The following is a 17,066-nucleotide window of genomic DNA, read 5'->3' on the forward strand; positions in this document are numbered from 1 at the left end:
AAACAGTGTTGCTTTTTGTGTCCTCATAATGTGCTATCATTTCTCCCATGAAAACTGATAGGGTGACAAGTGCTCTACGAGAACACAACCCTTTATACCATAAAGATTGATCTGATTCTAAATATGAAGATGTAATACGCACCTTTTGTAACAGTTGCATCTCATGTAGATCAAAATATCTCTCCATCTGTAGTATCCAATTTATCAGATCCTTGCCATCAAACTTCCTCATATTGATTTTTCTTTATTTTTGGAACCCGATCTTGAAACGAGTGTAACTCTGTAATTTCGAATCTGCCTAAAGTATAAATTCGAAATTTAATGGCTATTCGAATGACACAACAAATCTAATAATATCCTAATCCTTCTGTTAATTTTGATATTGAGATTGATTTGAGGAGCCAGGATGGTTGCCTTCTTCATAAATTTAGTCAACAGCAATTGAGGAGAACCCGGATTCGCCTGGACTCCATGCGTATAGCCATAACCTTTAGCTGGATAACCCAAAAATTCCGGAACATCGTACTGATAAATATTAAAAGCCACTGCATTTGAGTTACAATCATTATGAATACCCTGATTTGGATTGAAATTAGGTTCAGGCCATTCTGGATATGGCGTTAATGGAAATGGATGCCAACCATGATTAACATGGAAGGTAGGATTACCAAACCCTTGACCAGGAATAAATCCCAACCGATGCATGTCAAACCCATTGGGACTGGTGGTATGAGTAGGAGAGTTGACACGGTTGGGCGTGGGCATTGGACTCTCATCTGCTAATTTGCAATACAACTGATGACCGTCATCTGTCAACTTAATGGGCTCCTCTAGGGCATGATTGGTTGCCTCTTACCGTTTTGAAAATAAAGACGGCATATCCAGTAGACCTACCCGTATTCTTATTAAACCCTTTGGGCCTTTCTTCGATCTCGCCATACTGCGAAAACAAACGTACAATAGAACCAACCTCCATGTCTACTGGAACGTTTCCCACATACAAGAGCATCAGCCTACGTAAATCTTCTGTCGATGTAACTTGTCCTGTGGCTGAGAAGGGTAGAAGCCGGCGGGGGCAAATTGGCACACCACAATGCAACCGCCGATCATTTTACTGGGCTCCTTCAATGCCTTGATGGCATTGTTAACGTGCTTGAACATGACGAAACCATATCCCTTAATCCTGATGCTTCTCTTGTCCTTGATCATGCAACTTTCATCTAATTCATCGAAAGGTGAGAATACGGTGGCGAGAGACTATTCGTTTGTCTTCAGGCCGAGATCACGCACAAATAGTTTACTGATCAGAGTGTTTTTTACATCGAACGAGCGCACTTGATCCCGAACATACCTATATTCAGTGGCTGCCTCTTGTACAAGCTCGATCAATTGCTCACAGCTTAAGTCATTTAGAATGTTCACTGTGTCTTGCACTGTCAAATCCTCAACAAGGTCATTCTCTTCCTCCTTTCTGTTCTTTAAAGCCAAGTCCATCGACCCTTGCTCTTTTGATTCCATGATTTTTGTATGTCTCTTCTATATTATCTTGTCTGCCCACAAATAGCGAATGGTGTTTCAGGAGTTTCACTTTTTGTAATAAATAAATATGGAAAATGATAACGGAGGAAATCCACTACAAACAGTAAGTATGGTTAGACCGAAATAATGAACAAATAGTTGTTTTTATAACTAAGATATACACACTAGCCAACCGGAATGGTGTGAAACGACATAATCACCGATCCTCTCATTTAAGTAATATTTGAGTTATTTTGTACTCTTTGTCCCACAGAAGGTGACTTCTTCTTTCTTTCCTATTAAAATTGTGTCTTCCTCTCTAAAGGAATGAAGACTTAGCATTAAACAAAGTTGCCATTAAATGTTATTTATCGATTTCAGTAGAAAGGTATTGGTGTATATGAACTAATATTTTACAAAATATCAATAATAATTTTGTTTTAATATTTATATTAATTTAATATGTGAAATAATTGAAGTTAAAAAAAAGATTATCCCATGGATAGATGTTTTTATATATAAACATTAATTATTATTTTATTATTTTTTCATATATATAAAATTAATATTAATTATTATATCTATAAATAATTAAAAATATTATTAAAACAAGATATTTACAAAAAAAAAATAAAATTAAACCAATTATAAATAAAATATTTGGATTTTCTTACAAGTGAAGAATATCAACATAAATTATAAACATATAAAATAATTAAAAGTAAAAACATTTTTAGCCTTCAAACAATTTAGTAGTCTATTACTTAGTCCAACATAATGTATCATTCCTTCTATCCTTAACAAATTAACATTTCTCATAAATCTATTTTAATTTCAATACTATAGCGAATATATATTATAAATTATATATATATATATATATATATATATATATATATATATATATATATATATATATATATATATATATATATATATATATATATAATCATTATCAACCCATAATAGGTGCTCGTTATAACTAAATCAGAGGAAGAAATGAAAGAATGTTAAATGTTTTTGAAATATTTATTTGTAATAGTTTATACCAAGGTAAAAAGTAAAAAAATGCCTTCATTATTTACATTGATAAAACTACTAGAAATTATAATAATGATGATAAAATTAATGGTACTAATAAAAAAAGAGTTTTTAATCATGTCTTATTCATATCACTTGAAGGTAACTTGATTTTCATATAGTGTGATGTTATTTACTAGAAAAATAGAAGATTCATAGTAGAAATAATGTAAGATAACAAGGTTTAGAGCAAAAATGACATATTTCTAGAAGAATATCAATGCCACAAATAGCAATACCTCTATTAATAAAAGCAATATTATCTTGTTTCTTTGAGGGGGGGCCTATTGATGAGGAGAGCTTTAATTACAATATGATATGACATTCCATTAACTTGCTTCCACTTTATTATATAGTTTTTATTTAACTTCTTAGGAAAATTCTACTAACTAAAGTCATCTTACAAGGCCATAGATGGAGGAAAATGTGATTCCTTTAATCAAAGGCATTTAAAATTATGATGATCCTATTTTGATTCATCACCTAATCATTCTTAGGAGGGAAGAGGATGTTAGCTCAATATACAAGGGTCTTGTCAAACTCTTACACCTTATAGACTCACGATAAATAGGATGGTAATGACATTTGGCCATGGAGAATTTCAACAAAACTTATTCAAGTGACATGACGATAAGTTATAATATACAATTGTTCAACTTGAGGTAGCCTCTATACTCATCATGATTGTCTTTCCAAAGAAACACACCTCAAATATGCTTACAACTACTTATTGACATATTTAACATCACTATTAATTTAGTGGTGATATGTGGTGTTAAGTTTCTATTGACTTCCCTAGTGCTAAGTCAACTCTTTCTAGAATTAAAAGTGAGCATGGTGTAATGATACATCAAAATTCAAATCTAAATAATTATGTAGCTGTAATGGCCTTGAATGGGGTATTAAAGAGAACAAATTGAGAACATTTGATAAAGTGATCGGCTACAACAATTATTACAAATTTATTATCGAATTTTGATAACCCATAATAAAGTCCATACAAATGTCAATCTATATAAATAATGCAATGGCCAAAGATTAAAGGTTCTTCTATCTCTAATTTATAAAATACCAGATATATTCCTCTAGATAGTTCATTACAATAGATCTCATAAAATAAGCTAAAGCCTATCATATGATGATTAAATTTTTATAGCTTCCATATTTGTTCATTGTTGATTTTCCACTTATGTGTGAGATAAATAAAATTCATAAAATAGAGAAAAACAAACACAAACGCACACCAACCACAATGAACACAAATTTTATCTAATAAAATCTATAGGAGAAAGCTTAGCCAAAAGGTGTTATGAAACCAGATCAAGAAAAGATAGATCAACGCCTTAGAATTCAGCCTCTTCGAGGGGGAAACCTCCTTTACATTACATAAATGAACAATTCTTCGATGATTCAAATGACAAAACCTCTTTTCTATATATAGGAGTCTAAGGAGTCACAATATAATCCAGCCGACCTAACAATAATAATATAAAGCCACGAAAATAACAATAGAGGGATTCCATGGGGCACAGAAATAACAACATGGGGGTAATAGGGGCACAACAATATAAATAAGGGGTATAACTACAATAGTAATGGGGTAATCACTAGTATTATAGGGACCCAACATGCCCCTCTCCTTCAAAAAGTGTTGTCCTCAACGCTTCAGTAGTTCTGGATACTTCTGCATAAACTTCTCATCCTCCCATGTGGAATCTTCAGCGGATAAGTTCTTCCACTTGATAAGATACTATGAAATTGATCGATTTCGTCGCTGTCGAGTTCTTGTTTCTGTGACTGCTTCCGGTTCCAATATAATTTTTCCTTCCTGGTCAAGTTCTGGCAATATTGTTTGAACTGGGAGCTTGTCGCCTATAACCTTCTTTAAACATGAAACATGGAAAACTGGGTGCAATCGAGAAGCTGCAGGAAGCTCCAATTTGTATGCCATAGTACCAATCTTTTGCAACACCTTGTACGGACCATAATACTTTGGTGATAATTTATTATCCTTCTTAGCTTGCTTTAGGGACATTTTCTTGTATGGTTGTAGCCGTAGGAATACCCAATCACCTACATCAAAACTTCTTTCACTGCAATGTTGATCTACCTGTTGTTTCATTCTATTTTGTGCCAACACGAGGTTATCCTTTAAGAGTTGGAGGACTTGTTGTTGATGTTCGATGTGATGTTCCACTGCTTGAACCTTAGAATTTTCTCTTAAATATGATGTGATGGATGGTGGTTGATACCCATAAAGTGCCATAAATGGGGTCATTTTTGTTGTTGTATGGAAGGAAGTGTTATACCACCATTCAGCCAGAGGCAACCATTTGACCCATTGTGTCTGTTTATCAGATACAAAGCAACGAAGATATCCTTACAAACATTTGTTTACTATCTCAGTTTGCCCATCAGATTGAGGATGATAAGATGAGCTATGAGCTAACTGAGTACCAAGATAAGAAAATAATTCTGTCCAAAAATTTCCAGTGAAAATGGGATCTCTGTCACTTACAATAATCTTTGGGTTTCCATGTAGCTTTTGAATTGTTTCCATAAATGCAGTAGAAACTGTACTGGCTTTAAATGGATGTGATAATGCACAAAAGTGTGCATACTTGGTAAGTCTGTCAACTACCACCATGATTACACTCTTTCCCTCAGACTTGGGTAAACCTGTGATAAAATCCATTGAAACCTCCTCCCAACATTGGCTTGGAATGGATAAAGGTTGTAATAGACCCGGTTTCTTAATTGTTTCAAATTTATTTTGCTGGAAAACCAAACATTCCACCACAAACTTTTGAATATCTGATTTAAGGCCATCCCAAAATAATTCCTTCTTAACCCTATGGTAAGTTTTTAAAAATCCTGAGTGCCCTCCTAAGGGAGAAGTGTGCAATTCCATAAGAATCTTTTGTTTTAGCTGGGAATTCTTACAGAGGTATAAGCGATCTTTGTACCATAACAAATCATTTTTCCAGCCAAAGGTATCAGACGTACTGGAATCTTGTTGTAGCTTTCGAATAAGTGCCCACACTTCTTCATCATTCTTCCATTCCTCCCTTGCTTCGTTTATCCAATCTGGTTGGATAATAGAAATGGCGCACAACAATGCTTCCACATCCTCATCCTTTCTTGAGAGTGCATCTGCCACCACATTTTGCTTCCCTTTTTTGTAGATGATTTCAAAGTCATAACCCAACATCTTTGTGACCCACTTTTGTTGCTCTTCAGAGGATAATCTTTGTTCTAAAAAGTATTTGAGGCTATCATGATCCGTTTTTACCTTGAAGTGTCTTCCCATTAGGTAGGGTCGCCATTTCTTAAGTGCATGGAGTATTTCCAACATTTCATTCTCATAAATAGCTTTGCTTGAAAACTTTCCCTTGATTGTATGACTTTCAAAAGCAATGGGTCTTTCATTTTGCATTAGAACAGCACCAATTCCATTTCCTGAAGCATCACATTCCACAATAAAGGTTTTTGTGAAGTCCAGCGTAGCTAAGACCAGTGCTTGGCACATTGCCTCTTTAAGATGTTCAAAGGCCTTTGTTGCTTCCGGAGTCCATGAAAATGCATCTTTCTTCAATAATGTTGTTAGAGGTGCTGCTATTCTCCCATAATTCTTAAAAAATTTGCGATAATACCCTGTCAACCCAAGAAATCCTCGCAGATGCTTTATGGATGTGGGGATTTTCCATTCCTTAATGGCTTTAATTTTGCTAGGGTCTACCTTAATGCCTTCATTAGATACAATATGACCCAAATATTCCACCTCCTGGACTCCAAAGAAACATTTGGATCTTTTTGCATATAATTGTTTCTCCTCCAATAGTTGTAGCACCTTGTCAACATGTTCAACATGATCCTTCCAAGACTTGCTGTAGATTAGTATATCATCAAAAAATACTAACACAAATTTTCTAAGGAATGGTTTGAAAATTGAATTCATCAAACCTTGAAATGTTGAAGGTGCATTGGTAAGGCCAAAAGGCATGACCAAAAATTCATAATGACCCTCATGAGTTCTAAATGCCGTTTTCAGAATGTCTTCAATCTTCATTCTGATTTGATGATATCCCGAAAGAAGATCCAACTTGGTGAAGTAAATTGATCCATGCAATTCATCCAGTAATTCATCAATGACAAGAATGGGGAACTTATCTTTAATAGTGAGCTTGTTGAGCTCCCTATAATCCAAACACATGCGCCATGATCCATCCTTCTTGTGCACCAATACTACTGGAGCCGAGAAAGAACTTTGACTTGGTTGAATTATACCAGCCTCTAGCATTTCTGCAACCATACTTTCAATTTCACTTTTTTGGACATAGGGACATCTGTACGGCCTGATGTTTGGAGGAACACTTCCTGGAATCAGATGGATAGCATGATCATGATCACACATAGGTGGGAGACCTTTGGGAGTCTCAAATACCTTGGAATGATTGTCCATGACCTTTTGGAGATCTGGAGAAATAGATGATTCTGATGTGGAAACATCTAGCGAACATAATTGTGCAATTACACCTCTTTGCTCCTTTTTTAGAAGCTTTGTCATACCATTAGAGCTGATTATCTTTCCTGGTTTCCCTGCAATACCCCTTAATTCAACTTCCTTTCCTTCCGTAGAAAATTTGATGAAAAGTTCTTGAAAATTAAAAGCTATTGTACCCAAGGATTGTAGCCATTGGACTCCTAGTACAACATCAGCACCTCCCATTGGAATGGAAAGCATTGGGCTAGTCAATACATATTCTCCCATGGATAGCTTGATATTATGGCACCTTCCAGAGCAATTTATTGTTCCTCCTTTTGCAATCATCACTTGACACTCTCGTGCTGGATATAGGAAGCAATTCAATTCTTTTGCTACCCTACAATGAATAAAATTGTGGGTGCTTCCTGAATCAATCAACACTATTACCTTTTTCTTCTTGATTTGTCCTTCTATCTTGATGGATTGAGGAGTGGTAATTCCCGCCAATGCATTACAAGATATGGTCGGATTTATTTGTTCTTCATATAGGCTTTTTTCCTGGAGTATATCTTCTTCTTTTGACCTTTCTTGCTCCTTTTCTTCTTCCTCTTCACAATCTATGTGGAATAATTTCTTCTCAGCACACTTATGACCTTTAGTGTATTTGCTATCACAACTGTAACAAAGCACTTTTTCTCTTTTTTCTTCCAATTGTTGTGGTGTCAACCTTATAGGTTGTGAAAGACTAGGGGCAACAACACTTCCGTCTTTATAGTTGTGAGTGGTATGCTTCCTGGTTGCCATAATTTTGCTTTCCATTTTTCTTGCTAACCTGAATGCCTTCTCTAATGAATCAGGTTCCCAAAGGTGAACATCATGTTGGATATCATCCTTTAAAGACCCTATGAACACATCAATCCTATGCTCCTCTGGAATATCTTTTGCCCTTATGTTCAATTTTTGGAACTCCTCAATGTGCTCCATTACTGAACCATTTTGTTTGAGACTTATCAATTGGCTAAAAAAAGTGTTGCTTTTTGTATCTTCATAATGTGCTATCAATTCTTCCGTAAAAATTTCCCAAGTGATAAATTGTTTACGAGAGCAAAGCCATTGATACCATAAAAATTGATTTGGTTCCAAATATACAGTTGCCATACGTACCTTTTGTGTGTTTTGCACATTATTGAGATCGAAGAACTGCTCCATCTGTAATATCCATGTGGCGGGATCCTTGCCATCAAACTTCCTCATATCGATTTTTGGAATATGGTGAGTCTTCAATCCAACATTAGCCTCTATGGAATCATGATTAACATTTCTTTTGTTCTCATCATGAGTTTCCTTTAGTACCCTTTCACCATTAGGGACCATTTCTTGTAGCAACTTATTCATATTTATCTTCAATTCGTCCATGTCTGTCTTCAAATCTATCTTCAAATCATCCATCTTAGCTTCCTCGTCATCTTCATGCTTCTTATTCTATCTTTAATTAAATAGTTAGTTCTAGCTTCTACACCTTTCTTTAAACCATCCATCTTAGCTTCTACATCTTCCTTTAAACCATCCATCTTAGATTCTGTTCCTTTTTGCACAAGGGACAGTTGTTGCACTTGGTCTTGTAATTTTGATATATCATGTTGCATTTCTTCCTCTTCTTCATGAGTCATGCTAGAGCTTTCAGGTTCCTTACTAGGTGTTTGCATTTTCTTTCCTCGGGACATCAGTTACCAATAATAATGCTCTACTATTCCCTTTGAATTCCTTCAAAATAAATTTTCAAACCAAGCTTAAGCAAAAATTTAAGAAAATCTACACACCTTTTCTCACTTTGTAGGAGCTCGATATTGCTTCTGATGTATATTTTTACTTTCCAATCATCTACTTCTAAATTTTTGAGCTATAGTAGCCCTTTGTGTCCTCTTTCCAATGCCACAAGTCTGACCCAAATTGGATTCTCCAAGGAAGAGTTATGTGAAATCTCCAACAATGACTTGCTTATAGACTAGTTCAGTAGATCAAACTTGTACGACATGCCAAGAGTCATTGTTTCAGCCTTTGGATCTGAAATAGGCATACAAGAAACTACAATCTGTCCTCTTTCTGTACCTTCTTACGAAATTTCAATCTGATCCCCAGAGAGAAAGTTATGACGATTTTCCCCAGGTCACCTGTTTTGAATGTAATTCAGGAGTCTGCAGAAAGACCAACTTCCTCAGATCATATCTCCGCAAATATCGCGTGAAAAGCTCTGAAATTTGCACCCAAGGTTCAACTCGATTTCTTCTCAAATGGGTTTTTTTTTGCGACTTCTAAAACATCACAGAAAAAAAGTTATAGAGAAAATGCCACGATGACCTGTTTGGAGCAGCGAAACCCTAGAATCCAAATCTCTCATACTAAATGTTATGAAACCAGCTCAAGAAAAGATAGAAAAGATAGATCAACGCCTTAGAATTCAGCCTCTTCGAGGGGGAAACCTCCTTTACATTACATAAATGAACAATTCTTCGATGATTCAAATGACAAAACCTCCTTTCTATATATAGGAGTCAAAGGAGTCACAATATAATCCAGCCGACCTAACAATAATAATATAAAGCCACAAAAATAACAATAGAGGGATTCCATGGGGCACAGAAATAACAACATGGGGGTAATAGGGGCACAACAAAATAAATAAGGGGTATAAATACAATAGTAATGGGTAATCACTAGTATTATAGGGACCCAACAAAAGGTGAGGTCGTTATGTTCTCCTTTTTCTTTTAATTGAAATAATGCAAGTATGGAGGAGAAGACACTCTCTATGGAGTTTCCTAAGACATGTGGCCTATTAGGATATCACTACAAAGAATTAACTCTCTATATATTCCATTAACCAAGTAAGGATTGTGTTTGAGTCCTCCAAATCTTAACTAAAGTTTCAAATTTGACCCTTCTACAATATTCCATGCATTAATATACCATTTTGCATGAGTAATGGGGGTTGATGTGTCGTACTGTTAAACCATGGTGATTAAATCAAAAGGCCCACTTTTGGGAGGAACAAATTTTTCACACAAACTCTGATTGATATCTTTATTACACTATTGAAATTTTGTTTTAGTGTCTAACTATATCATGGGGTCTAGAACAAGTGAGTTATTGGGCAACAAAAAATTTCATTCAATGCCTCAAATTCACTTTGGAAGGTTTTAGACCCCAATTCTCCAAATTGAGACCCACCAATGAAAATGACCCTATAATATGTTGCTTCTAAATTTTCCTTCTATGAAAACATCAAGGTGGATGAAAAATATTATAATATTCCAATCTAATTACCTAAATGAGGTGAGGAAAATTTTCCCCTAGATTCTCCTTGGAGTACCATTTTGTTCTGCCCAAAAGTTATCGTTTGAACCCAATCTACCTAAGGCCATCCCACCCTTGTCATATAGTTTGGGACGACTTCAATAGAATTTTATCCTATTTAAACTATTCATATGATTACAGAGTTAGATTTTCTATGGATGGTAGGACATGTTCCTCTTCCTATTATAACATGAAGATTCATAGAGGTTGATCTTATATACACAATTTTCCATTTCTTCAACTCCCCTACCTGATAATTCACGTCAACAAGTGCCATTTTTTTATTTAGAGATGATATATCTATTAAACATGAAGAAAAGTGCTAAAAAGAAGCTCTTAGGGCCATCCTATAGGGAACCATATAATCCTACAGGAAAGTTCTATATTCCTATAGGAAAATTCTAAATTAGATATTAATGGAACAGCTAAATGATTGAAAGCATACAAATCATAAAGAAACTAATTTCTGTCATGTACATTTAATAAAAACAACTCACCAAATTACAAAGAATAAGTTATTAATCTTCTACTGGAGCATGCAAAGTACATCACTCACAAAACTAATTGCAACATAAAATGAAATATTAAATATCATGAAAAATAAGCATTAATATGAGAATGATAAGAGTACATAGGGGAATTATAACTTATATGGGTGGACATTCCCAAAGTGCCTACAGACCAGGGAAACTATTAGGGGCTACTATTCGCAAGTGGGCTAATTTTCTAAGCATTTTCCAAATAAATATTTTCCAATTTTGATTTTTTTCTAAAAATTATTCGCCCAAATTTTATGATATAAAATTATTTTACCTTAAGAATCACAAAAAAAATTATATAAAGACTCTATAAAATTATTATAAATTTTAATATTTTTACAAAAAGATTGCCAAATATTTTATAGATTGCATATTAAAGGCTAGTGATATCCGCTAAGGTTTCCAAACTTTAAGATAAATTTCGATCATTCAAATTTTCCCTGTTACATACCTAATAAAATATAATGGTAGCTACTTAGAAATAAATAATATCTTTCCATTAATACATAATTCCAAATATAAATTAAAATATAAATATACAATGTAATTAAAATAATGTTCTTTCTCTTCTCTCTTTAGGCCTAACCTAAGTTCTCTTCTTATATAAATTTATTGTTGAGAAAACACCTTGAAAGAATGGTTGATTCCCCCATCAAACGATACATATATCATAGGCATTTCATCCCCAGGGTTTTTTTCCAGATGTAAACATGTCCCTTGGTATTGTTATGGAATTTAACCTACATAGTCTTGAGTTCCACCATGGCAGCTGAGGGAGTAGAGTTATCTTTTTCTATGATAGGTTGTTGGTGGCCTATTGGTGTATGATATCTTCCTCTAGAAATCTATCAAATATATGTACTTGTGATTCTGAAGCCCATAAATATATGAATATGATTATATTTCCTAAGAAATTACTCACACGATAGTAAAATCACATTAAAATGTATAATTAAAAAGGACATGAATCCATGTTTTAAGGTGGACAGAGGGCTATATATGGGCCTTTGATCATCTGTTGCTTATCCCATCATTCCCATTGCATATATGACTTCCCATCCCTGATAAAATGTACATGTTAATCTTATTGATCATATTGTTGGTCCTCTTGGTCATATTTTTCTTTGTATTCTGACCTCTTGTCACAAGTTAAATTCCTAGTGAATTCTCCTAGATAATAAAAACTTGGTGCTTGCTTAATAATTGTAAAATATTCCTCTTATACTTCCTAATAAAACTCAAGATTTATATAGGCAGGAAAGGTGGGTTGAATTTCAATGCTACTAATATTTTTCCCAAAGTTTGAATTGATTTATTTTACCATGAATATCTTGCTATAATAATAGCCTACAAGGAGGGGAGAGTGAGGTTTATGAACTTGGAGGCTATAAGGAAAAATTTTCCACCTCCTTTTCCACGTTGAAGTGGCTTCCACTCCCAATAATTTGAGTATATCTTCTAAGTGGGACACAAACTCTTATTTTCTTTTATTCCAATTTGGGGAAACCACCTTATACAACGGAAAAATTTAATGAGTTGTAAGGATATCCTTAAGCTTGTATGGTGCATCCTTTACCCAATTTGAACTATATAATTCCTCTTGTTTATGCCTCTTCATTTCCTTATATCTCATATCTTCATGCCTTAAACATGAGGCCATAACCATTAACTATACATCCCCATGTAAGGGTTTGAATACCAAGTATGTAGTTGAGATTACATGAGATCATGGAGATAGAATTCATAGAGTTTGGTATTTTATTCTATCTTTTTGTCCTGAACCACTTGCATTATTTCTTGAACAGTTTGAAGGTCAAACTCCTAGAGATGTGCAAGGTTGGTGATATTATTCTTACATCATTATTATTTAAGGAACAAAGTGTATAATTTGGCTAAACATATTTACTCTACCATCTACATTGAAATATGAGCCATGGACATAATGATATCTCTACAATTCCAATTTTTTAAACCTTGAGTATACTTTCCTTTTAGGTTCTTCTAAATCCTACTTAAGATTCTTGTTGTCTTCAGTGGATTGTTGCTTGATACCTCCCCCTTTGAGTCCTAGGATCATCATTTATGTGCTTAGTTCATGTACCTCCTTTTCTAGTTTCACATATTTTCTAATACACTTTCGGGTAGCTATTCTTCCTCATGTATGAATGAGAATATTTTCTTCTTTACTATAGTGCATGTCATAGCAAGAATGCAAGAATGATATTGCTACGACAAATATGATGCATTGTTGGATTCACAATTACATTGATAAGGTGGGGTTGAATCAATGTAATAGAAATTTTACTTAATTAAAGCGTTCAAGCACCAAAAACATCAATCTCATAAGGATAACATGAAACAGAGATATATGCGGAAGCACTGAAGGTAGAAAGGCACAAAACTTATTTAATATATTATTCTTTGTATGAAACGACCTATAAAGGACACTAATCCACTTAGTCACTCAAGTTTATTGGAGCCAACCTATAGGTGACACCAATCCCATTTGCTACTTTACAACCAGAAAACTACAAAAGACATCATTGCCCTTATTCGTCAACTCTTCACTTTAATCCAGGTGCTTCCTTCAAATACAGACTTCTCCAGTTGCACCCTTCAATTACTTGTCCTTTTGAAAATTTCATATTTCCTTAACTGATTTTGTTGAGTTACATTATTTTTTTAAATTGTTAGGAAAAATACTAAGGGGCAGAGGGGGTGAATCAATATTTTTAATTCACTTTAACTTCCAATATCGCATTCAGAATTTTGTATGATATTATTAGTCAGATAACTTGCGTGTGTACACCAATTAGTGAATGCAAATCACGTATATCCAGATAACTAATTTTTCATATGTTCCATCGAATGTTTGTCTTTAACCAATGCATCATTATTTCATTAGCCATTTAATAAGCAGTAACCATGACCAGTAAAGAGAAGATAAATCATCAACACATAAGAAACATATCAACATATATGGACACCAAGTTTTTAGTTGGAAACCCAATGTGGGAGAAAACCATCGTTGTTGTCATATTTATCTTCTTATTTTATTATAAAGAAAATATTCATTACATCTTGTACTGGCGTGAAATCTTACTAGCACACAAGTACCCACATGGAGGAGGCTACAACCTCCATTGGTTCTCGAACACCCACTTGAAGGGAGCTAGATCCCCCTAAACACGTTTTCTGGTGAATGGTTACTTGCTGAAGTTCTACAAGAAGCCCCTCTCAAGGGTTGAATTTACTAATTCAACAAGCAAAGAGTTGAATGTGATTGAGAGTGTCAAATCTCCTAATCCATTCAACCTCTAATCATTATATAAATGAAGGAAAAACATAAAATGGAAAACTGAGAGAGAGAAAGAGAATAAAAAAAAGCGAAAAAGAAAAAAATAATCAAGTTAAAATTTCCTTTGAGGCACTTGAAGAAGACTCACTTGCTAAAAATCTCCCCGAGGCACCTTGTGAGCCTAAGAGTTTAAAGAAAAAACACAACAATAAAAATCCCCAAGTGAAAACCTCCTTTGAGGCACCTATGGAAATGCCTACTAGCTAGAAACAATGACAGAAAAATGGATACTGTGGATATTCTGGATTCTCGAAACTCTTAGAATAACTACTAGCAAGAAACCTCCATGAGGAAGCTAGTGGGCCTAAAATAAAAAAAAAAAAAAAAACAAAAAAATATTTTCTTACTTTGATGAATGTGCAGGTATAACAGAAAGGAAATCAACTAGGAATAATAGGTAGGGAAAACCTACACATATATCTCCATGCACCAGTGCATTCATTCTCATAATAATAATGAATCCTCCCTACATCATTTTCATACATTACCCAACACCCTAACATCATATCATCTCCTTTTCATTTGCTTTTTTCTATTTTCCTGAATTGCTATAAAAAGGTCCTATATTGCTACAAGATGTTGCAAGATAGGTAAAACGTCAAAGGTAGAATTTTTTTTCTCTACTTGTAAGCAAGGGGAAGGCATAAAAGGCTTCCTAATGCTCATCCATTACATCAACATGTCTCACCCCTAATTTTCCATTTGTCGTTTATCATTTTTATCCACAACATCTCAACATACTTGTTTTCTTCCCCTCTCAATCACTAGCAATAACATCTCCAACACCAATACTAGCCTCTCTCTAAATTAACAGAACTCTATGATGACTTAGAAACATTAAATCATGATCCTAAGGAGTTTATGTGACTACTACAGGAGACCACATAGCTCTCTAGCAATGTTCAGAAACCCTACAGGCCAAAGTATCCAACACTCCTAAATAATATCACAACATGTCACAAAGGTCCACATCTCTATAAGCATCCCAAGACAATTAAGTCACCCTAGTCAGCTACAATATATCCTATAGACTGTTACAAGGTGTTCAATCCACCACCACCAAGAAAAAAATAATTAATGTCTTTAACAGTAGAATCAATGTCCTCCAACAACGGTATAGGAAGCATCAGAGCCACCAACAGTAACATCAAAACCCACCACCACCAATAACAAAAGCCTCAAAACCTTTAATGGAATCCTAAAATTCAACAATAACAACATTTGTGTCACTCAAAGAAAAACTAAAGGTAAGAAATCAGGTAGGAATCTCTTAAATCACACCCTTTGGACTTATTATAAGCATAAGAAAATGTAAAAGTGTAGGAAACAAAGGAATTTATAGCCAATCCTAGTTAGCAAATTACCTCAATCAAATCTGGTAGAGGACTTCACTTTTTCCCAGCACATGTGGAAGAGAATGAGACAAAAGTAGAGGAGGATTCGAAAAATGAGTCGCTATCATTCACTCATGATAAAGGACATGGAGTATGGAGTAGTTGGAGGCCATCTCACGATTACTTGCTAAATTCCCCTGCACCAACCTCAACAAAGGTAAAATAACTAAAAGCACACTGAGTTTATCTCTCATTCAATGTTGTTTAATAAACCCAACAAGAACACGACATCACTACAAAAGATTGACATAACCATTAGGCTGCGAAAATTTTATTCTACAAGAACCTATAAGAATTTCCATAGGAAACAAAGTATCTACTACATGAGACTCGTAGTCTACTATAGGGGATAGAAAATCCGCTACAAGAGATCAATTGTTTTCCTAGAACAACCATGAAAGCATCAAATTATTTAAAACAAAAAAGGTATCTTAAAAATAAGTTTAAGTAAAAGTTCTCCCCCACTCACATTTTGTGAAAGTTCTCAAATTATCTCAGTTCTCAAGAAGAATTCTACGTATTACACAATTTGAATTAAACAAGTGAGGTGGTTGGAGAGTCTGACTGTTTTCAAGAACATAATTTGACAAATGGTGTGAATTTTCATGGGGTGATTAGTTTATAATATTTTCCTTTTCTATAATTTCAATATTATACATCTCTCCTTTGCTATAATATCCCTTACTGCCATAGAAAACCCTAATTAGCAACATAGTACCAATGCTCCCTTGTACAAAATTTCCTTGCTCAATTTTGTGAGAAATTGTGTCAAAAAATAAGAGGAGGTTATAATATAAGAGAATGAACATATACCTCTAGGATTCATGAAAACCCTAAAGTCAGGGATATCTTAGAAAATTGGACCTGGCTAGGGATCTTTGAGAGGTTGAGAGGTTTTGATGATGAGATTGCTTTGAAATTCTCCCTCAACGTCCAACATCTTGAAGGATATGAAACATTGATTGTAGTTAAAGGTTTAACTATATATCTTGGTCAAGATCTCATTAGTAGAATCACAACCCTTCCCAATGGTATTCAATGGAGCAAGCACGAAAGGCATGAAGTAATCATTGCTAAGAGGGGATTTTCCTCCTAATTAATAGCTTGAGGAAGATAAGAATGGGCTAATGGGAGAAATCTTACCACATCCCTGGGATGAGGTGCCATATCACATCCTAAAATACATTTATTGTGTAGGGAGATTGAAAATTGTCTATGCTTATCAGTTCAGACTGCTATACTAGCTGATATTCCAAGCTAATTCACCTACCCATGAACAACTTAGCATCCCACATTTCCTCCTTTAGTGCACGAAGAGAATGAGCACAAAGGTAAAT

General features: G+C 34.5%; 1 protein-coding gene across 1 annotated transcript in view; it reads right to left on the minus strand.

Annotated features, from left to right (window-relative positions):
- Positions 1-1,008: 1,008 nt before the first annotated feature.
- LOC149192602 (UBP1-associated protein 2C-like) overlaps positions 1,009-17,066 on the minus strand; it is a 17,685-nt gene continuing 1,627 nt past the window's right edge. The window contains exon 2 of the mRNA XM_089407000.1: positions 1,009-1,257. Coding sequence (XP_089263126.1) covers positions 1,009-1,257 — 249 coding nt within the window. The remainder of the gene's footprint in view (positions 1,258-17,066) is intronic.

The sequence above is a fragment of the Pinus tabuliformis genome, chromosome 2_2 (genome assembly GCF_031772625.1).
Source record: "Pinus tabuliformis cultivar Carrire ecotype Pingquan chromosome 2_2, CPIR1, whole genome shotgun sequence".
NCBI lineage: Eukaryota > Viridiplantae > Streptophyta > Pinopsida > Pinales > Pinaceae > Pinus > Pinus tabuliformis.